Raw genomic sequence first — 22,888 nt, 5'->3', positions numbered from 1 at the left:
AATTTCTTTTTTCATAGCGTGGAGGTTCAATACTGATTTTCTAAAGGAAAATTCAACCTTTTTATTTCTTGCCCTCTCTTCATTTCCCTTTTTTTGTTTAATCTAATAATTTAATCATTTTCCATATGAAAAGCGAGAACGTTCTTTGTTTTTTCTTTTTTTTTTTTGGAGTAATTATTGAATTCTTAAAATTGACTTTTAGGATTTTTTTTTTTTCTTCCCTCTTCAAATATTCTTTTTAAATTCAGAATTTTATCATTGGTAATTACTTTGAAAACATAAATCTAAAGTTATGAATATGCTACAATGAATCCAATTTTTCTGCAAAACATCGAAATAAAAACCAAATATGTTGAAGTTCAAAAGTCAACAAATTGAAATAAATACAAAATATTTTTTAAAAAAGGTTGAATTTAAGGCTTAAGACAAAATTCACATGCGATTTGATGAAAAGACTTAGGGCACCGGTATTTGCGGTTTTATATTTAATTAACATCATCTCAAGCACATGGGTTCTGTGGCCATAGGGCCCAATATAGAAGGATAAGTACTGGGCCCCATAACACACATGCGTGGCCCATTAAGCCCTCGTGCTTGCCCTATAACCATCTAACGGCTGAGATCCAGCATATACTTTGGATGATATTTCGTGAAAATAATTATATTAAAAACATTACTGTTATTAAATAGTAAATTGTTTGTGTTTCTTTTCTGAGAATAACGAACCATTTATGAAGCTTATATAAATGTTAAAAACTATAAGCTGATATATTTCAAGAACATGAGACGTAATATTATGACGTCATAAAAATTTGAAATTTACGGCTATGTCCGACGACTGCCAGCCAAATTTAATTATATATTCCAAAAATAAAATCAGAAGTTGTCTCGAAAAATATTTACAGGTGTGAAAAGTTCAGAGATCAAGTACGCTTTTCACTGGCTGTGTTGACAGACACTGTCTAATTCTGATATTTTCAGAATAAGATTTGTCGTTTAATTTTTGGTTCTTTTTAAGAAAACACTTACACAGGACAAATATTATTCCTTGTGTTATTATATTGAGAACAAAATCACTAATGTTGAGAGAGACATAACAGAATAACTGCATCAAATCTCACAAACTCAATTCATGAACTTATTGTAAGCCGTGGGAAGAATGACAAAAAGCTTACTATTACTAAAAAAGAACTAATAAATTCAATGGACCAATACGACCGAAATTATTATTGTACCAACTTTATTGGCAGCCAGCCAGCGGTTCATCTTCGAACTCGAGTATGAAGGACCAAGGACCAACTCCCTGGTCTCGGTTGATTCATATGCGACTCGAATCTCTTCCAAAAACAAAACGCCTTGTCCAATCCGTTACCACTAGTGCTCTTGTCCGCCAACTAACTTGCTTGCTGAACATCGAGAGAAATACACCAAACAGTCAAGGCCATAGCACATTTAAATGAAAATTCATGGTCTATAATATTTGTGTTGTCAATTTTCCTTTTCACATGCAGCGGGTGAGGGTATTGGTTACTTATCAGACCTAAGACAACCATTTTCTTTAGGAGATTGTAAGATAGCTTGCAGGGTACAGAGGGTGTTTCACCTTGCATAGACAGAATACCAGAGCCACTGAGAGCTGTGGCCAATGGACACCCAATCTCCAGGAAGTTGTGCAGCCGTTTGTTCTCCTCCTAATGGTGCAAATTGTCCAAGATGTTTGTACCTTCAAGGACGATCGTACACAGTGAACAAGTCAGATTCATATAGTTCTTTTCATTCACAAGATTTAAATTTGAAATTGAACTGTCGTAATAGTTCATATCAAATAATGGCAAAGAATGTGACAGTACATAGCTGCATCACACTGTGATATCTGCCTGCCCCGGTTTATAGCGACAGAAATATAATGGTTTAATTTCGATAAGCGAGCCCGCATTCACAACAGTTCAGGAGGACGCATATAATCAGGAAAGAGGTTCCTACTCCCAATATACTGAATAACGACAAAATGAGTGGCTGGACTATTTATTGAGAATGAACTCCATCAGGCTAGACGTCTACAAGGTCAAATACCTTTTTATTTATCCCACGGAAAAGAACTTATCCTGTACTAATTACTTTTGGACTTCACGGGTTCACTGACAAAAATTTTCACCTCCTTATCTTTAAATCAAATCAAAAGAGAGACAGTAGTACCTAAAGGGCCGAAAGCGGTGGCGTCCTGATCCCCTAAACCTCAGAGGACCTTCAGGATTGCTTTCGCATTCTTCCATACGGTTAAAACAATGGGCAAGATATGCGCCTTGTTGTGCAGCCACCTGAAATGACGTTTAGATCGGTGTAAAGCACTCTTTTGTGGAACCCGAAATCAGTATCAAATGGTACTTGTCAAGAATATATGGCGAACCTGTGCGGTAGCAGGAAGGTTTTTCATTTGTGAATCAACTTGGGAAAGGGCGGATTTAAACTCTTCAATGTCTAGTGCGATTGATTCCTTTGCCACATCCCCTTTGGATCCTTTTAAAAGATCAACAATGTCGTGCATTTGCTTATTCTTCAAATATAGTTCCACCTGGGGATACCTTTCACATATGTCATCAATGACTTCTTTAAATTCTTTAACTGTTAGTGTCCCAGAATTGTCTTTGTCTGCCTTGATAAAAATTGCTGAAATATCCTCCTGTTAAGAAATTAGGAACAGCCAACGGCAAAGGAACAAATGAGGCCAAGAAAATCAAATAATTATGAGAAAACTGGTAGATAGGTTTTATAAAACTAGGCATGAACCAGTATACAATGTACACTATTATTTAAGGGCATAAACTATTGAAAAGGAGAAATAATACAAATAAGCAAAACATGACCATAAAACTTTCAAGAGAAAAGGGTATACTGACCATGACTCTTCGCTGATTTATAGTAGCGCAGTCACCAAGTGCATATACATTGTCGCATCCCTCTACTCGAAGCCATTCGTCGGTTGCCAAAGCACGCCTGTTAGCCTATACACATTAATCAAATATCAGCTATAAAGTGGAAAGATGCCGAATTAGTCAGGTAGACAGGTCAAATTATTATAGTAGAGATTTTCAATAAACTAACCTGACCAATCTGTGTCATAAAGTCCTTTATGATCGGACGCGTTCCTATTCCAGTTGACCATACAGTCATTCCATAAGGCATAGAGGATATTTCTCCATTCTTCATTTCCTTGGTAGAAATCTCTTTATCAGTTACCTTGATTACCATCGATCCTGTCTTAACATCAATACCATCTCTACGGAATTTTTCTTCAGCAAAAGCAGTAATTCTTTTGTCAAACCTACAACAGCATGAGAGTTTTTTTTAATATACAAAGTGAGTAAATTTTTTTTCATCCAGGCATTAGGAAACTCCATTTGAAATAATGGAATGATAGGGATTGAGGATATTCCGAATCTATGAAAATATTTAAGCACTCAGCAGAGGAGAATGACAAAGGTTCAATCTTACATGTTCAAGATATGATCTCCTGCCTCAAGAAGAGTAATTTTTACAAAATCCTGAAGTCCAGGATATAACTTGACCAAGTCCTCATTAACAAAATCATGAAGTTCTGCTGCAAATTCCACACCAGTGGGGCCACCACCAACAATAGCAAAATGAAGAATTTTCTTTCTATCTTCTTCATCCAGGGTAGGCAGGCTTGCCCTCTCAAAGCAATCAATTACAGTTCTTCGTATTCTCTGAGCATCTTCCACTTCCTAAAAACAATTCTCAGTAATTAGTCATGAATCAGATGCAATAGACACAGAGGAAGTCGGCCACAAAACAATCAACTTTCACTGAGCTCTCAATCTTCTTCTTTTTCCAGTGAAGCATTTCTACCAAAAGCATTTTACAGAGGGGAAGACCGTGTTCGCGAAGGTGCACAAACTCAATATGAATTTTTTGGTACTAGTGCCGATGCCGTTACTGCTATTACTACATGTAAATATGTAAAAGTAAAGTTGGAATATTAAAATAAGAAGCACCTCTTTACAGGAGGCGAAGCATGTTACCTTTAAGAAATGGCAATTCTCCACAACGCCAGGAGTATTGAATGTATTAACTTGTGCTCCCACAGATATCACCAGGTAGTCGTAATCCACAACAAATTCCTTTTTTCCATTCAGATTGTTGTTTTCGTTAGATCGGCAGTAGAGTTTTTTGTTTTTAGCATCAATCTTGTAGCATTCTGCTTCATTGAATCTAATGTCTACCCTTTTCTGATCGAAGGAAAAGCAAGAAGACCATCATCATGTTAATAGATTATCAAGACACGGTAAAAACACCTAACATGTGACTTAGGTGAAAGGTAGAACCATACTCCTTGAAATGGTTCTTAAAATTAAATATCAAAGTGAATTTCTTTTTCCAAACATCTGAAAGTAGGCTCGCATGTTTTTTCTTTCCATTGCTTTCCTATCAGAAATAATCAATACCTTTCTCACAATGTTGCGAATGGGTTCAACAATGCTACGGGCTTCCACTGTACCACATGTAACACTTGGTAATAATGGGGTGAACGCAAAATAATTTCGAGGTGATATCACTTGAACCTCATACGACGGATCTTTAATATTCTTCAAGAAACTTGTTCCCGCCCAACCAGTTCCAAGCACTACCACCTTCTTCTTTTTCTCATCTACATTGGCTTTAGATGCAAGACTGGGTACCCCATTTGTTGGGCTAGCATCAGCATATGCTACAAGGCTCCCCCCACTGCAGGAGAAAAGAGTGCATCAAAATGTGATTAAAGACGTACTGGAAAAATGAGATTTAAAAATGAATAATATCTAATCTGGGGATAGCTTGGACATGGAGTAGGCCTAATGAGAATTTTTCTCCCTCTAATGGGTGAACCCAGTTGAAAATAAAAGAGATAGCACCAAACGAATGAGAGTGAGTCTCGAGCTCGGTCCTAACTCCCAAGTGATATATACAATGTAGTTGAGCTCTTTCATATCACCCACCAACTTTCGGAGAATTCACTTATTAATCCTTGTTTCTAAATTGGAGTTCTCGTGAGGGTCTAAGGAGAAGGGAATGATCCGGTATTCCGAGTTCTTTCTCACCGCTCATTAAGTGCATCAAATCAGATTTGTAAGCAATGTTCTTAATGAGATGATGTTTAAGATTAGAACAGACTCTCCCATACTAGCTGCAGCTTTTTAAAGAATTGATTAGTCTACCCTTCATCAATTGTGAAATTATCAAGAATGAATCAGCAGAGTAATTTAGTAATGTATCTTTTTGACTTAAAAGTTGATGGTAGCATGTTAAGGAAGCATCGACAGAGAGATTCGTACAATAGAGTAACAAAATATAGCACCTTCGATTTTTAATAGCAATGGAATGTTTGATCTGCAGAGGCGTAGCAAAGCAGGATGGCTCCCCCTTAATTTGTCATAATTCATAAAAGTAGATATAAAATGCTCAAAATTTTGTAGTTTGACTCTAATTTTCTTAGTAAACTTTCATATTAAAATATCTTTATAGAAATCAAGTTAGCATGCGAAATGTTGCCCCTCCCCAAGAAAATCTCTATCTACGGCCCTGTTCATCTATATCTCGGATCGTAATACTCAAACAATTAGTCAGCTAAATAGGATGTGAAACAATGGAATTCCTAAAGACAAGAGACTAAACCGATACAGAGAGAATCTGAATTCTTCAGCGACAGATCCACTTCAAATTGGGCCATGAAACAATTTGAAAAGCAAAGCAGACACGTATTCCCAAGGCATTTGGAGCCTTGAGCTCAGAGTGGGCTTGATATCATGGCCACCATCGTAAAAGATAATCGATGGTATATAATTCAAATCCATTCAGAAAAATCACTCGTACAGACAACAGTGAAAACAGAGCATGGTTGGTCCTCGTGTTTTACCTTGTCGCCTTATGTCAATAACAAAACACTTATATTCACACGAGAACATATTCCTGAAATTATAACGTTTTCAATTGACAAAAAGTAATTCCATTAATACAACAGCGAATCAGAACAAACCATAATTAATAATTTCTTCACACATTTAAACCACACATTCAAATCAAGGAAACAACACAAACAATCAAGTAGAATTCCAAAGAAGATACCTAACGGAGACAAGAACAAGGAGCCTGGAAAACGACGGATGGTCCCGGAAAAGTCTGGAAACCCTGTTATAGAAAGCGTACGTTGGCATATCTTCTCTGCAAAAACCGTATGTTCTTCGGCGCCTCAGAAATAAATGTACAGATCCCCAAGAACTCCGGAAACAATTTTACGAAACGGCAAAATTTAAGAGAAGAAAAAGTTCGGTAGAAAAAAAGTAAGAGAGAGAGAGAGAGAGAGAGTCGTGGGTTAGCTTCCAAGTGAATTGGAAAGTCAGAGTCGGTGGGAATAAAAGAATCGGCCGAGAAATGGGAACGTGATCTGTGTTTCGCGTTGGCGGTGGCTCCCATGTTCACTGACTTGCCGCGCAAGTCTTGGAAGCACCTTGACTCTGGAGGCGCTATTATGCGGTGCTGCGCTGCGCAGCCACTGCTTTGTAACCCCTTCGCTTTGTCGTTTTGTTTTTGAAATTTATGAACCTTAAAATTATGTCATTTATTTCCTATCTCAAATTTCAACCAAACTTATAAATGGTAACTGACTCAAGTCCACCGTTAATAAATATTGTTCTTTTTAGATTTTTCCTTTTCGGATTTTCCCTCTTTAAAACGCCCTAAGGCTTTTTGGGCTTCCCCTCAAGGTTTTAAAACACCTTAAAAAAATATTTCCACAAACTTATAAATGGTGGTTTGTTCTCCTTACCCACGACATCATTGATTTATGAATTAGTTTAAAGAAAAAAAAGGTGCGTTCAAGAATGGCACGTAAAATACACCGACGGCTGGCGTGCGTCCAAGAATATAATAGTGCAACTTTGCTTGCATCAGCCACCTGCTATTTTCTTTAAACCAAAAAGGAAACAAAATTAGGCTTTGCTGCCAATGCCATCCTTCTCTCCTTATGTCTCAACTTGCATTAAATATATTTATTCTCATTAACAGATTGTTTTTTTTTTTTTTTTCATTCCTTCCAATTAAGTATGTACGATCATTAAATGCTTAAGGATTGACATCATCATACAATCTTAAGTAGAAATTTTATTGACTTTGTCAATCTCTAATATATTAGTCTTTTTTTAGTTCAACGTTAGGTCTGGTAACGAGATTAAGTCTCGTTACGAACAACTTCACAATATTTTAATTCAAATTCTCTCGTAAAAAATTTCTAATGACATAATATTGTCTTTACATAATATTCACATATTATGGTACAATCCTCATAAGTTTGAACCAATTCTAGATACATGCACCACTTACATTATTTTGAACCAATTTCAAAATTCATGTGAATAAATTTTATTTTTACATCCCTACCAAGCAAGATACTTAAGTCGGATATCGGGGGAAGAAAAAAGTAATATGATGACATTTGTGGAACGCCTTGCATGAATTGATAACAATCAACAACGTTTATAATAGCAGCAGAAAAGCAACTGATTTTGAGATGTTTGTCAAAACAGAGTTAAACAATGACGAAGAAAAATTCTTCGTGGTTTTCTAGCTTCCCTACTTGGCTAATGAAACTACAAAAAGTATGCAGGTAAACATCGTATTTACAGTATTTACTTGTCCATGCATGTATGGAGCCAGAATAATTACAATGGTTCACCATTTCGACTCTGATTAATACATTATGTATGCATCGAAAAGACGATCCATGAGCCCATGAAATAGCAGGGAATCAGTAGTACCTTGGACGTGGGGAGGCATAACCTCTACCATAAGGCATATTAGAAGGAAATTGATATGCGGGTCTTGGAGGTGGGGTTCCATAAGGTGGACCTGAATGTAGGAACATAGTTAGGAATGGTCGATAAGCACCCTCCCAAAGAAATGAAGATACAGAGAAGGAAGAACAAATGGGGTTCTATGAGTATCTGAATGTAAATACCCACTTACATGCAAAGCGGTAAGCTTTTTTATCTTTTGATGTTCTTGTTGGAAAATATCACATGCAAAAGCAGGGATCAATCAATTAAAGAACTAACCAGTGGTAGGGAAGGAATAAGCTACATCAGCGTATTCCCTTGGGAAGAGTTCACCCATTTGACGACTGTCTCGGAAATGTCCACCAATGCTGTAAGGATCACTCCCTGGATAACTGTGAAGCGGATGGCTACTTGGACCAGGGTACCTGGTTTCACCAATCAAACTCTCGTATGGTCTGTGAAGGGGAACAAACCTAGGTAAAGGAGAGTACATATTTTCTTGATGTACTTCAGAAATAAATCTTGGATTTCCATATTGTCTAGCATCTGATACACCACGTAGACCTGAAAAAAGAAAGAATGTTATAGATGAATCTAAACATCAGAATAAACTCAAGATGCAACCACGGTGACCAACACGCTTAATATAATGATCCGATTCATATTGCATATGGGTGAAACATGGAAATATGTGCAAATTGAACAAAGTATTTTGTATCCATATATATCTCATTTGTATAACATAAGAGATCACGGAAAATGCAGATTGCACGTCTCTGTATGTTTTACTGAGAATTGAAAACTTGTGAAAAAAAAAAATATTCACTCTACAGGACAAAGTAGAAGAAATATTTAACAGATAAACAGGAAACTTCAAATAAACTGGTTGGATTACTTGTGACAAAAGATCTCTGGAAGGTGACAAGAATAAGGGCTAAGCTATAATTATAACGACCATCAAGTTAAATGGATGCATGGTCAGTAAAACAAAAAACGTACAGCCACTGTTTTAATCAGAGAGGCTCGACAAGAAGTGAAAGGCACCTTGATTTTGAGATGAAGGTAAAACATGAGGAGGAGCAGTAATAGCTTTAGAAAATGACGTTAAGTTGTCACGTGATTCAGATGTTAGAGCACGTTTCATCCCATCCAAATATCTTTGAGACTCTGCACGATCAAGTTCTACAAATATAACCTAACAAAAAGAGGACATATATTATGATGTCTACATCATTACACTTACGCACAGACCCTTAATAGCTACGTATGGTGTAATTACCTCATCAAAAAATTCTTCCGAACCAGGCATGTTCTTGCTGGTGGGCAGGATAAAATTGGCTGCATGATGATAATGATCCCAATGGTAAGCAACAAAAACCACAGTGATTATACGATTTGCAACATATGTTTTCTAGCAGCTATATGCAGACACTTCAATAGATCCAAAGAGAGAATTTAACAGACCTAACATTTCATTCACTGCATCAGCTGGTACTTCTTTCCCCATTTCTCTAAATCTTTCAGCCGATCGACGCTGCAACTCCTCAGGCCTTGGGAATACCACAACAGCAATCTGAAAACCAGAATGAGAGAAAAAAAATTGATGATAATAATTAAAAGGTTACTGAAACCTAAATGATCCAAAAGACTTAAACTACATACTTTCTGGGAGTACACAAATGGTTTCAATTTCCGTTTCCGGGCATTTTTGTAAACATTTGTTTGATCAATTATGTAATTGCGAGGTATGGTAGCTGCTCTAGACAGAAGTATGTTGAAAATCCCAGTTGCTTGGTCCATCAAACAATCAAAGCGTTGTCCATAATTATGTTTTCGCAATAGACCTGGTAACTGTTAGAAAAATTCAACTCCTGTCAGTCTTTCATGTAACATAATAATGAACCCCAAAATGATGCTAGGCAAACCAAGTGGGGGATAGAAATCAAGAAGCAACATGAAGAAATAACTAACAGTTCAATACCTTCATTTGATCCAGAATTAGATTAGTCCCAAGCAAAATATAGCGTTTCTCAGGATGTTGATCTGCCCATTTCTTGGCCCATGTACTTTTTCCAGAAGCCGGTAGACCCACCATCATCATGACTTCACAATCTCTTACATTATTAAAAGTAGGCCCTATCAATGCATTGTTATCATCCAAAGCAGTGGCCCACGGTTTAAAGCCTTCTTCTGGAACAAGCCCCTCTTCAACACTGAATTGTAACTGGACCTCAACATTCTTCAACAATACATGAGGAAAAAGTGCTGATTCCCATCGAAGCTTCCCCAATGGAGAATCCACTACTCCAAGGCCTCTTGGACCGGCATCAAATTGTATTGCAGTACCCAACCATTTGCCATTTTTGGAAAATCCAATAGAGGCCAGAGGATTGCTTTCAAGATTTACAGCACAAACAATGGTATCACCAATCCCAAACTTTTCACCATAGTCAGAAAATTTTCCAGCATTTGAGAACTTTCCTGTGCCACCAAATCCAAAACTTTGTTTAGTTTCTCCAAGATTACCCACTGGACTGTCCCCTATGGAAATGCCGAGACGACAAAGATGCTGCTGATCTGGAGCAGTATCATTCATTTCAACTGGCTGTAAAGAGATAATCTTGCAACCAAAACAATATTTTCCACCAGTAATACCAACGGTGGCCCGAGCACCGGACCAGCAGTAAGCAAAACCTTGCTCATAAAGAGCTGATCCTCGAAGACCATCACTTTCAATCTTGAAATCTGGAAACAAAAATAGCCAACACAAGTCAATATAAACCGTATTTTTCAATAAGAACTTGGAAAACAAATTATAAAACGTCACTTCAATAATTTGCTTCTTTTGTCAAGAAATAAATGTCTTGATGGATGTGTACAAAACCGTTAGCTACCAAATGGGGAGTATTTTTAAAATCACGGGTAAAAATCTTAATATCTGTTAACTTCGGTAAGAACAACTCTTTTATTTAAAGTTTTATTTCTACCTGAAGGACATGAGCTTTGCACTATGACCCACTAAAATTTATTTCCACAAGGAAGACGAAGGATACACGCTATAAAAATTTCATAACTAGGTACCATGAAAGGAAGCAATGTAAAGAGAAAAGGAGAAAGAATTAATCCTATCATAGTTTGCTAAAGTAACTACCACATTTTACAAGTCAAACTCTACTACCCGAAAACCTGCATGGGAAAACTCTTCTCCTCAACCAAGTGGTGGAGCCAACAAATTTCTAACTTTTATACCTATGATCTTTCCGTTGTAAAAATTTGGGAGGTACCCTCCTTCCTTCTTGGCTCCCCTCACGCTTCAACCTAACACATTAATTTAGGATAGCACTTGCCCTCCATGTATAAAAACAAGAAAAAACATAATACTATTTTTCGTTCTCTACTTTTTTTTCCCTCCCTTGAACAGTTTCATAAATTTTTCTACCGAACAAGTTTTCTACGTACAACAATATATGTTTTCCTAGAAATCACCGTTCAAAAATTTTCCCAAGGCTATGCCCAGTTCAGATAATGGAGAGTGGGGCAGGAAATCACATAAGAGAAGAGTGCCTAGAAATTCTTCAAAACTTGTAATCTCCATGTTAATTTAATAATAATCAAACTAAAGGGAAAGCATGCATTTTAAGCTTAGGTTCTAAACCAATAAATAGAAGCTAATTAGTATTCAAGTGACCAGCAAACACACTCAAATTATAAATGTATGCAATTTATATAAACCACGAAATGTGAGAGTCGAGCAAACGGGAGGGGAAGAGATGACAAGGAGATCCAACCAGTTTAATTGGGTCGTGCATCCAACGGTACGATTTCAATACAAAATAATATAGGATGAATACAACAAGAAAGAAAAGATAGCCTTCCAGACAGAAAAGAAATACCCAAGTCGCAGTCGGCTGGGTTGAGCACCACTTGATGCTGCCCCTTCACCTCAGAAGCATCTGAAACACAGGAAAATTTGGCTTTCTTCGCCTCATGATCGTCTTCTTGGTGACGGCGTTTAATGGACGCCATTGCCCAACTTCAGAGCGGTAAGAGCCCAAACTGGAGTTGCCGCGCGAAGGATATCACCCGCGCTCTCGTCGCTGCTTGTGAACCTGTTCTTAATTTTTATAAGAATTGCTTGATGTGGGTTGGTTGGATCATTCCAGCCCGACTTAAGAAATCGGGCGCCCTTTTAACCCGACCCGCATATAATGGTTAAAATATCATGTTCCACATTAATATTATGGTTCAATGGATATTTTCCAATATTCCTTATTAATACCGTAAATATATATTTTAAAAATCATCCATTAGTCACGTATGTAAATATAAATACCAAGATTGGAAAGTGAAAATAGCTTAATTATTAACTTAAATAATTTTTATAAATTATTTCAAATGATATACCTGTTAGAACTAAACCTCTATACTATTACAATAATATTAATTTTCATTCGTTGTTGCTGTAACAAAATAATAAAAAATAAAAACAGTATATGAAAAATAAAATATTATATAACTTAATGACATGTTGAATAAATTATAAATACACGTAATTTGCACAAAATCTTACCAATTTCATTTTAGTAATTTTTTACGTCAAATTTTTTTTTTTTTTACGAGACTTATCATCATAATATCATCATAACTCAACTGGTCAAAATATTCTTATTTCACTTTTACAAAAGATATTAAAAAATTAGTTTCTAGAAAAATAAAATATAGCTACAAAACTATCAAAAGGAATAAACTTATATATAATTACCAAAACTTGGGTGTTGAGTTGAGTTTTAGCTTTTGCCAATTAGAACATAGAACATCTGTGAAAATATCTTACTCTTCCTTGGATGTTCTAAATGTAGAACACAAAATTGTCTCTCTTCCCAAAATCAGACAGCTCCAGACACAGAATGTTTTACGATAATTACGCAGCTGCACAGTTCGCTTGCAAAATTGCAAGAGAATGTTCATGCAAGCTACAAATTCAATGAACAAAAACATAATTCAGACCTTGGCTTGGATTCTGGCTGTCAATTGGTGTTGATAGCATCACCATCTCCCGACGAAGCAAAATTAAAACTCCAAACAGAAGCACAGTTTTCATCACCTAAATAAAGCCCAGGAAACATATTAATATAGCATATAAGAACCGATGACAGTGTTGAGGATTGTTAGGAGAGGAGTCTCAGATCGACTAATTGAGGAGTTGATCGTGAGTTTATAGGTAAGAAATACATCTTCATTGGTATGTGGCCTTTCCGGAAAACGAAAAGAAAAATCATGAGACCTTATGCTTAAAGTGGATAATATCATACCATTGTAGAGAGTCGTTATTCCTCACCGACGCTAAAAACAAAAGAATAGATGGTCTTGAGGTTAGAGAGAATACCACGCAAACATAAATCCCCATCATCATTGTCAGGTCCTATAAATCTTCGGTGACCTGATGATGTGACAGTCATTGGCATATATGGATGAAAAGAAAACCCATTAACTGTGTCTGCAGGGAGTACACAGCGTAGGAGAAGTGAGTTAGAGCCAATAAGAATATGGTAATATAAAACCAAGTGGTAGTTCTTGTCAAAATGAAAATGCAATACCTTGTGCTGCTTGAAAACTTGTTACCCACTGCCCGGTTTGAAGATCATATACATGAACAAAACCATCCTACAGGTCAAAATGTAAACAAAACCACTCAGGTTAAGATTGATTAATTAATATCAAGCAAAATAATATAAATAAGAGCTGACAGTATACCTGACCACCTGTGCCAAGATGTTGGCCACATGGCTCAATATCAAAAAATATCCGTTGGTTGGTATGTTCAGATGATCTGTATAGCCTGATGACAAGTAGAATTACGTGATAAGGAAACCTATATTTCATCATTCACAGTAACCGGAAAACTTGAATGGGTTGCCATCACAAACAAAAGAAACAGCATTTTAAAGCTGCAGGCCTTTGTTGAACCAGTAGAATTTTCAAGTTCTAGGTATACTAAATTCATTGCTTGTTCCCTATAGCGGTGAGATTACTTGTAAGGCATAGCCATTGCAGTTTTTAAAGAAGCACTTACTTGTATACAACATCTACAGATTTGCGAATATCCCAGCAAAGTATATATGGGTCCTTTCAAGAAATTTCGGAAAAAGGTATGTTAGAATACAGGTCACAATGCAAGAAAGAACATCACATAAGAACTTATACCTTTCGACCTCCAGTGTATAGATAATTTCCATCTTTTGAAAATTGGATCTGGACAAAACATAACATCACTTTGATAGGAGTATAAATTAAGACCACGTTAAAAAGTAACAACAAAAACCTCCCCTACATGTGTAATTCCACCTTCTTGACCATGTAGAACATATAACAACTCCATATTGTCTTCCCTATAGATTCCGGTGGTCTGGCTATAAGAGCCCAAGGCAAGCATTCCATTGTGTGTAGGAGAAAAGGCAATTGCAGATATGATGCCTGATCATAACAAATGGTCAAAAGATATGCCCTGGTCTATCAATCAGCAAACATTCTCTATGGGTACACTAAGTCTAAGATAACAACCTGTTTGACCTTCCTTATTTCCTTGCAGCGTCGAGTGTTGCCCAAAATCTCTACCAGGTCGATGCAAATCAAATATTCTCACTAATTNCAATGCAAATAAGAAGACTTCCGATTATGCCAATTGGTAAATCCCTCTGAACGGAACAATATTAAAAAGGAAAAGTCAGTTGCTTTAAATCTTACGAAGTTTATGCTACTATTTGAAGTTACAAAATTGAGTGAATCGTGGTACTCAAACATAAAGGGAAGCAACTTAGTTTAATACCCTCGGACTTTTTGATTCTTCGGCTGAATTTGCAACTGCATCGAAGCCTACATATGCGAAGAATACTACAGTAGCTCCAGTTAACACTGATTGGAAACCATTTGGAGAAAAAGGAGACCAATTTGAAACATCAACCTCAAAAGCACCAGCAAAGATGACACACACGACAATGATAACCTGCAGACAAGTTCAACTTCAAACGTTCATTACATATATTTTTCATTCTCATCAAACCTTTTTCTAGTCATTGATTTTTTTAACAAGAGACAAAACCTTCCATTGATAAAATGAAACGAGAATAATGCTCACAAACGATACAAACTCCACAAGGGAGTGAAACAAGGAAAAAAAAAAAAAAAAAAAAAAAAAAAAAAAAAAACAAAGAAGAAAAAGATGGTTTCAATTGGTAACCAAATGAAAATTACATAAAGTATTTCAATTTGTGCAGCAAATATGGAGCATAAAGATTAAACATAAATAAGATCAAGAAGTCGAAATAGCATTTTTGAAAAACAGAAGAGGAGGCGTCTCAATCAGGCATATCATAAGCTTGTAGGGATGATATCTATCTTTGATAATGAAGTCATAAAGACACCTTATAGGCGATCTTAGACATAACACGATGTAAAATAAAAAGGACACCGTTCATGCATGATGACATCATAAGACACCCGAACAGCCATTCACGAGCCCTTTACATATACAGTGGATAAGAGAAGCAAAGATAAAACCTACTTGGTTCCAGCTGGATTAAATGAAATTGAAAAGGCAGCAGTAATTTCATCCATGGCATCATAAGCTCGATATGTACAGCGCAGCTGCAATACATGGTTAAAAAAAAATCTTCAAATAATGGGACCAACTTCTTCAATCACTGATTTTAGCTTCAGGAATTCTAAAACTACCATCGATGTCATGCAAGAATTTACTTTTAACTCCTAACAAGAAAAACAGGAAAAAAGGAACGTTCATAATGGGCATTTCTAAGGTGATGTTGGGCTACCCAATAAACTAATGGAAGATGTGTGGCAGCCCCAGCCACCCACACCTGGCAAGCAACCATGTCAATGCCTTCAATAATTAATAGGCACTCTCCTTAATTATCTGAGGTTTTGCAATACAGATGAAAAGCATAATCTTGAACTTTTTTTTCCTAAAGACTTGAGTAAGATGTCTTCTTGCGTTCACAATCTCTTGAAAATAAGGGAGATCATCAAAACAAAAACATATCATACAGCTTTTCAAGTGCATTAGACAAGCATACAATTTTTCTTACCGCTATAATGACACTCTAAGCTAACATGTTCACATACTTCACATCATGTCATGCATATTTTCAAACACATATCTCAACTCACTCAAATAACACCTTTTGTTCGTCTTATGCACCCCAAGCAAGCATAAAAAAATTGTCATCTGCGCTTACATTTGGAAGTCATAAATGCTAGTCGTAATATGATGAACCCACACTACATGTCAAAAGGCTATTTGAAACGGTAATCACAATCCGACTCCAACGCAATGGATTCATATTTCGAAGAAAGTACTCGTAAAGCCTAAGTACCTCGCCTGATGCAGCATCCCAGAGATGAATTGGATGGTCGCGTGTGGTACTTGCAAAGACGCATGTAACAGGGTCTAAGGTGTCAACCAACTTTCACATCAGAATTCAATTAACAGTGTCGTCAATGATTATACAAATTGAAACAGAAAGGAAAACCTTTCAGCTCCAAGGTAGAAAAAACCATGAATAAGTTGTCTAAGGAGCACCTGAAGCAGACATGTAAGGATACCAACAGAAGTCATAGACTGACTCCCCTTCACCCACAACAAGGTTGGAAGTAAAAGAATCTGCAGACGGTGTAGCACATGAATGACATCATATTAAAAAAAGTAGATATCAAATTCCTCAAGAAGTAGGCCATAATCCCTCTATTCAAGCGCAGACTTACCCTCTTCACCAGCTACATTGCCGGAAACATCGTTGCCGTAATCTGGCCTGCATAACAAGTGTAGTTTAGCAAGCATTCTATTCTATTCCATCATAAAAAAAATATAACATATCTAAAAGATATTCTTAAATTCCACTTTAATCAAGTCTTTCAACATTCATGTACAGGTTGATTGCTGAAGACTTACAGGTTGAATCTGCGAAGACTATTGTCCTCAGAGCTCGTAAGAAAACACGACCCATCAGGTGACCTGTAGCAAGTTATAACTCGAAGATTTCATAAGAAAGAAGAGTAAAGAATAACAATGAAGACGGAGAACACAGACAATATACCATTTTACGCCCTTGAAGAAGTTGTTAGGGTTCGGACCAGTCCGAAACTGATTATAGAAATGGTAAGTCCTCTGTGGAGGGGAATTGAATTGAATCACTGGCCACGAGTATGATTGCTGCTCTTCGTCGTTCATGGCAGCTTCCGCGGCTTCCCCAGCCGGATTGGACCTGTTTTCTTCCTCCTCCACTAACATTGATTCTGTTTCAGACATTGCAAGAACTCCTAAGCAGCAATCCGTATCCAGTGTTCCTTCGTTCCGCCACTGCCGCCAAAACAACGATTTCAGAGAAAAATCGATCAAAACTAAACCACTTGGGCTCCTTTTGTGGGCTTTCGACAATTTCCCAGAAGAAAGTTTGTTGACCATTGAAATTCGTACTAGAAATCATGCAAAATAAACCCAATGATCGCTCTCTTTTAGGAAACTCTCATTTTATTTTTCAATCTTTTCAACTTCTCAATGCAAGTTAAATTTTGTCCAAATTTGTTAGCAAACAAATAGCTTTACGTATGGTTAAATTACTATAATTATCAAAAGATATATTTGTTAGATTATCTATACTTTATATAATCGTTTACATAGTCAAGCATTAAAATACACATTTTTCAAAGTTTCGAAAGTAGGTCATATAATAGATCTCAAGTGATATGTAGGTACAACAAAGATCAAAAGATGCCAACATTAATATCGATCGTTACTCTCGACATCAGAGGATCAAATACACACTTTAAGATTGATTGTACTATAGAAACAACAACAAAATGTAAATGAGAATTCATCCTCCATGATCATAGAATTATGAAGTAAATGACAAACAATAGGCCACAAAAATCTGCAATAGAACGTATAGAACTCCTAAAGCATGCCATCTCTAAGCATCATGCTGCTTCAGGTATTGGTCGTCTCTATACTTCGAGTACAGTGGAAGATCAAGAGCTCTTTCTGCAATTCTTCCATCCTCGTGAATCTTAGCTATTAGGCTCTCAAGGTTTGGGAAGTTGGCCTGATTAGTGATAATATTGATGAGATTTTAATGGAGTGACGAGCATGGAAACCCAGAAAATAGAAGAACAAGCTAGTTGTTTTGCAAGTATTACCTCTGGCCGAATATATCCGACTAAAACAAGTCTCAAGTCCTCATCGTAGAAATCTTCATGGAACTTGTGGAGTAGCCATGGTTCCTGGATCATAATATACAAATATTAACCAGAAAGTGAATGCAGCAACCAAAATTCACATTTCTGAACTATTCTACACTTACAATAGTCTTTTCTGCATTGTCGAAAAATGGATTCCATCCGATGCTTGCGACCATTTTAAAGATGCCTCTTGTTGATAAACCAGCCCAACCGAAATAAACGCCTGATGGATGTTCTAAAAGGACATCTGAATATCCTTCTGTAGATAAATTCGCTGGGAAAAGTAAAGCAAGTTTGTAAGTATTATAATGGAAAGAGATCTGCTTCAGATGTCGAGATTAAGAACAGTTCAAACATTGAGTTTGCCAAACCAGAATTTAGACTATGAGATTAACCAGGAATCAGATAACATAAAGGTTTAAACGACCAGCCTAATGGAAATAAGAACGGTCTATTGAATTCGCACGCACCTGTAGGAATCCCAAGAACTTTCGAGCCACGCCCATATCCCTTGACGACGGGACCTCCAATGTACATAGGATTAATTGGTAAGGTGTTCTCTACCCCTATAGTTTAAAGTCAAGAACTGTGACATATAGATTTATGCATAAAGAAACTCAACTGGAAAGGTTGAGAATTGAGGTAGTTAAAAAGGGTTGTGGTATGTACAATCTTCAAATGGAGGTAGGCCCCATTTCTCAGGCTGAAAGTCAAGCAGTGAATTGATCACCTCATCCGCTGAAGAGTAGAGATTAGTCTTCTTCGGAAGGGATGGTACAGCAATCACCTTCATCCCAGCAGCCTTACCGGCTGCAACACCTGGACTGGTATGCATGTTGAGTAAGAAGAGTACGATGAATCAAAACGTTCATTTGATAACCATTTAGTTTTTTTTTATTTTTTATTCTTGAAAATTGAAGTTCAAATACAGATACTTACACGGAATCCTCAATTACGAGGCACCTTGAGGGTTCGAGATTTAACCTTTTTGCTGCTTCAAGGAATCTTTATCAATGAACGCATTGTTAGAACGCATAATTGGATTACTTGAAAAGAAAATACTTCACAAATTTATGAAGAGCAACCAGCCATTGAAAACAGTGAGGCATTGTTAGTTCTTAATGGTTTACTTGCAAAAGAAAACCAAGTTAGAAAGAACCGACAGAAAATAGTTGCATTTTACATTTCAGGAGATGGTTTGGCCGTTGTAACTTCATCGCTACCGATTATCACAGAGAATGAGTCTTTCCAGCCTATACAATAATAAAATCAAGCAGCTAAATAAATAAATAGTAGCAACAACCAGAACAAGTAATTGGATATGTTATGGTCTTTTAGAAACCATACCATGATGAAAAGAAATTTTGGTCTCTATGTTTTCCCTACTTGAGTTCGAAGCTAATGCCATTGGCACTCTGTGACCAGTGAAATGTTTAATCAACCGGTTTGCTCCTGGAAGTGCTTTAATGTTGCACCATCTGTAGTGGAAATTCCAAAAAGTGTTCTGTTATGGCAAGGATTATATCGTAGACGCATTGCATTTGTGCTACCAACAATCCAATAGAACAATAAAATGCATACTGCATGGTGTGTGCAACTCACCAAGAAATCCCATTACTTGAACACTTTCAATTAATAATACCCTTTACAATACACAATCTGAAATTGAAATCTTGTACTTGGAAAAGAATGATTGCCATGATCCGAACGATGAAACGAAATAATGTTTTCCAATACAATAAAAACCAGGAAGAAATATCAAAAGTAAATTTGAAGGTCGTATAAGAAATAATTATTTGATAATGTGCATATGTTCATAACCAAAACCAAATTGACTTGAAATATCCAGTTCCAATAACTTTTGAAAAGCTAAAAACCAGTCATCCAAGATCAGCACGTTGTCGAGGTAACATAAACAACAAAATATGTAAGGTGCCAGCAGTTTATAATTATATTACAAATTTCCAAAGGTTGCAACCTAGAAAAATCGAGATGAATTTGGATTGAGCATGCAGTGTCTTCGATTTTTAACTACCATAGTATATCAATCACTATAACAACTTGCAGCATGTTGTAAAAACCAAGAAACTTCACTATTGACCTTAAACGGTTGAAAAGCTTATAACCAAGATGATACGGTTACATGCATTTAAGCGTAGATAGGAAAGAACACTAATTGTTTACCTCTCCTCAAACATTGGGGAAACTTGTGACATCAATTCAGTTGATGTGCAAGGAAGCTCGTAATCTTCAATAATAACAGCTGCAGACTCGTATGGCGTCTTCCCAGTAATTCTTAGGGCTTCCCTTCCATCCCATTGCTTTCCATACTTGTCCAGAAAGGATTTTAGAACGTCACTCACTATGCCATCTATTAAGATATGGTGGTAGGGAGGAAGAGATTCAGCAGTGGAGAAAAAGGGAAATACAAGGACGCTAGAAGGTAACTAAGTTGGTTGATATATTTACAATAGAATACCAAGTCACAATAGGGGATCCAGGTCTGGGAACTGACAGATAGATATCACATTTTTCACAAACAGAGAAATTCAATTTCAATGCCTCAAAATAAAGTTGCTGAGAGAAACAAGACTATAAATGTTGATCTACATTGTGAAGAACACAATAGGACCTGTATGTAGAAGTGTGCCATCCAGATCAAGAATAACGCCAGAAACAACCATTTTCAGAGGATTTGAGATGGAGCTCTTAATCATTTCACGTTGGTCTCATGAACATAGATCATATTCCCATGGGTGAACCATGCCTAAATAGAAAGAAGATTATTTCAAATCAGTTGCCAGAATCATCATAACAGATACAAGTTGACTACCGCTCTAGTTCGAATGTTGCCACAGTCACAGTCATATTAAATGTTCAAAGAGAACACATTCGGCATGCTGATATACTGAATTGCACCAAACTCGAAAAAAACGGACAATTGAAAAAAATTACCAAAAGAAAAGCACTAGCCGAAGGTTTCTGACACAATCAACCATACGCTCGAAAGATGACATTTTAAAAAAATTGCTTTACTATGGAACGTAGCATTCTTTATAATGGTGTGAAAACCTCTCTCTAGCAGATGCATTTTAGAAATCTTGAGGGGAAGCCAGAAACGAAAAGCCCAAATAAGACAATATCTGCTAGCAGTAAGCTTGGGCTGTACAAATGCTATCAGAGCTAGGTTCGTGATTCCTAACACAGTATAAGAGTCATGCCTTTAACTTAGGCATGTTAATAAAATTCTCAAATATTGAACAAAAAAGTTGTGAGCCTTGAAGGTGTAGTCAAAAAGCGATTCAAGTATCGAATAAAGGGTGTAGTAGTTTGTTCGAGGGCTCTAAAGAAAGGAATCGAGTCTCGATTAAGGGGAGGCTGTTCGAGGGCCTCATAGACCTCGAAAGAGGTACTATAGAATACTTTGTTCAAGGGAGGATTGTTGGTGGCCTAGATCAGCTAATAAGGGGATATTCATGGGTTTATAAGTAAGAAATAATCTTCGTTGGTACGAAGCCTTTTGAAAAAACTAAAAGCAAAAGAGTTTATGTTCAAAGTGAATATCATACTATTGTAGACCGTAACTAGTTTTTAACAAGTGCTGCACCATCAGATGTATAAATCAGGCTCAGGAACCACCTCCACACCCAAAAAAGTATGAAGTACTGCGGGTAAAAGATACCCTTTCCGAGTATGAAATTGAGAACTGCATCCCCTCCACCCCGCAGAAAGGGTTTCGAGAAATTTGCAGAATTGTGTTTCTCTGTCTCTCAAGAGTTAAGAACATAAAATGGTAGGGAAGGTGAATTGGACCAGTATACCCACCGTACCGTGCAGAATATGAAATCTATATCTACAGGCTTCCCGAAGTCCAAGGAAGTCCAAAAAAAATATGTACAGTCAACCTAAACCCATACGACCCAGATTATGAAACGGAATCCTCAAATTTTTAGACAGATAAGAAACAGAAGGTAGTGAAATCAAACAACAATTCGCAGATTATGTTGATCAAAAGAAACGAGGAGAATCCAGGTTCAGCGGAAATTAAAACCTGAGCCTGAGTTGGATGAGTACGACGGATCCGAACAAGATGAAGACTCCTGTGGTAGGGTGGAAGCAGAGCCTGCAACACATAAAACGAGGAATAATTGTTGTTACAATCACTCCAGCCAATCACGCGGGTGGCCTGAGTTCGATTCCCGGCTAAAGCTAGATTCTTTTTTATTAGGCATTTTTTTTTTTTTTTTACGGAATAAACTTCGACTTTAATATTTATAATATTCTTTTAAATTAGAAAATTAACTTCGAGAATAACATTCACATTGGATAGCTTTACTAAAACTTCACACTTTACAATTGTGACCAGAACTTTAATACTACTTGCGACTCCTTCGAACGGTGACGGTTGGTCCAATTAGATTAAAAATTAATATTAAAAAAAGTCCGTAATTGAATTTTTTATCTTGTTCAATGGGCAATCGTGATTCATTTTCAAATAACATTCACACTCGGTCGCTTTACTAAAACTTCACACTCTACACTTGTGAAGAGAACTTTGTACTACTTTCGACCCCCTTCGAATGGTCACGGTCACGGTTGGTTCCATTAGATTAAAAATTAATATTAAAAAAAACCCATAATTGAATTTTTTATTTTGTTCGATGGGCAATCCTGATTCATTTCCAATAGCCTGATTTAGTTATTAATTAGTGGTTGAAAAGTTGGGAGGATAGAAAGAAAAACGACCAAGTCAAAGACATGATGAATGACAGGAAAAAAAGTTTCAATATTTTGATGAACACAATCCGCCA

The 22,888-nt window shown here is 36.7% G+C and overlaps 4 protein-coding genes across 8 annotated transcripts; all 4 read right to left on the bottom strand.

The window, feature by feature from the left end:
• Positions 1-1,030: 1,030 nt before the first annotated feature.
• LOC111434385 (external alternative NAD(P)H-ubiquinone oxidoreductase B2, mitochondrial) lies at positions 1,031-6,596 on the bottom strand. Its single transcript, XM_023071850.1, has 10 exons — positions 6,121-6,596; positions 4,464-4,743; positions 4,041-4,247; positions 3,493-3,743; positions 3,103-3,322; positions 2,898-3,002; positions 2,408-2,680; positions 2,197-2,318; positions 1,604-1,723; positions 1,031-1,406 (listed from the first exon to the last, which is right to left on the bottom strand). Exons 1-10 carry the CDS (start codon positions 6,207-6,209, stop codon positions 1,319-1,321), a joined length of 1,755 nt encoding a protein of 584 aa, XP_022927618.1. The 5' UTR covers positions 6,210-6,596; the 3' UTR covers positions 1,031-1,318.
• Positions 6,597-7,490: 894 nt separating this feature from the next.
• Positions 7,491-11,944, bottom strand: LOC111434160 (heterogeneous nuclear ribonucleoprotein U-like protein 1). Its single transcript, XM_023071497.1, has 8 exons — positions 11,720-11,944; positions 9,808-10,571; positions 9,489-9,677; positions 9,291-9,399; positions 9,106-9,164; positions 8,871-9,021; positions 8,106-8,390; positions 7,491-7,899 (listed from the first exon to the last, which is right to left on the bottom strand). The coding sequence occupies exons 1-8, from the start codon at positions 11,850-11,852 to the stop codon at positions 7,799-7,801; spliced, it is 1,791 nt and encodes a 596-aa protein (XP_022927265.1). The 5' UTR covers positions 11,853-11,944; the 3' UTR covers positions 7,491-7,798.
• Positions 11,945-12,589: 645 nt separating this feature from the next.
• LOC111434065 (telomerase Cajal body protein 1) lies at positions 12,590-17,373 on the bottom strand. The gene is made up of 16 exons (XM_023071358.1): positions 16,937-17,373; positions 16,792-16,854; positions 16,605-16,651; positions 16,423-16,503; positions 16,217-16,290; positions 15,388-15,470; positions 15,248-15,344; positions 14,661-14,829; positions 14,388-14,468; positions 14,158-14,300; positions 14,031-14,078; positions 13,900-13,952; positions 13,581-13,665; positions 13,424-13,490; positions 13,213-13,323; positions 12,590-12,930 (listed from the first exon to the last, which is right to left on the bottom strand). Exons 1-16 carry the CDS (start codon positions 17,302-17,304, stop codon positions 12,854-12,856), a joined length of 1,647 nt encoding a protein of 548 aa, XP_022927126.1. The 5' UTR covers positions 17,305-17,373; the 3' UTR covers positions 12,590-12,853.
• A 217-nt stretch (positions 17,374-17,590) lies between these two features.
• Positions 17,591-22,311, bottom strand: LOC111434161 (bifunctional riboflavin kinase/FMN phosphatase). 5 transcript variants are annotated; one of them, XM_023071502.1, is made up of 12 exons: positions 22,129-22,296; positions 21,908-21,982; positions 20,710-20,844; positions 20,262-20,407; positions 19,425-19,555; positions 19,261-19,330; positions 19,017-19,082; positions 18,747-18,901; positions 18,548-18,643; positions 18,200-18,351; positions 18,036-18,119; positions 17,591-17,941 (listed from the first exon to the last, which is right to left on the bottom strand). In XM_023071502.1, the coding sequence occupies exons 3-12, from the start codon at positions 20,728-20,730 to the stop codon at positions 17,810-17,812; spliced, it is 1,053 nt and encodes a 350-aa protein (XP_022927270.1). In that variant the 5' UTR covers positions 20,731-20,844; positions 21,908-21,982; positions 22,129-22,296; the 3' UTR covers positions 17,591-17,809. The 5 variants fall into 5 exon arrangements, with proteins under 5 accessions (XP_022927270.1, XP_022927267.1, XP_022927268.1 ...); XM_023071499.1 differs by having other exon boundaries at positions 20,262-20,448; positions 21,903-21,982; positions 22,129-22,295; XM_023071500.1 differs by having other exon boundaries at positions 20,262-20,448; positions 22,129-22,295.
• Between the last annotated feature and the right edge of the window lie 577 nt (positions 22,312-22,888).

This window comes from Cucurbita moschata, unplaced genomic scaffold (assembly GCF_002738365.1).
Source record: "Cucurbita moschata cultivar Rifu unplaced genomic scaffold, Cmos_1.0 Cmo_Scf00044, whole genome shotgun sequence".
Lineage (NCBI taxonomy): Eukaryota > Viridiplantae > Streptophyta > Magnoliopsida > Cucurbitales > Cucurbitaceae > Cucurbita > Cucurbita moschata.
Note: the sequence above shows the minus strand (reverse complement) of the source record. Positions and strands in the feature narration are given on the sequence as shown.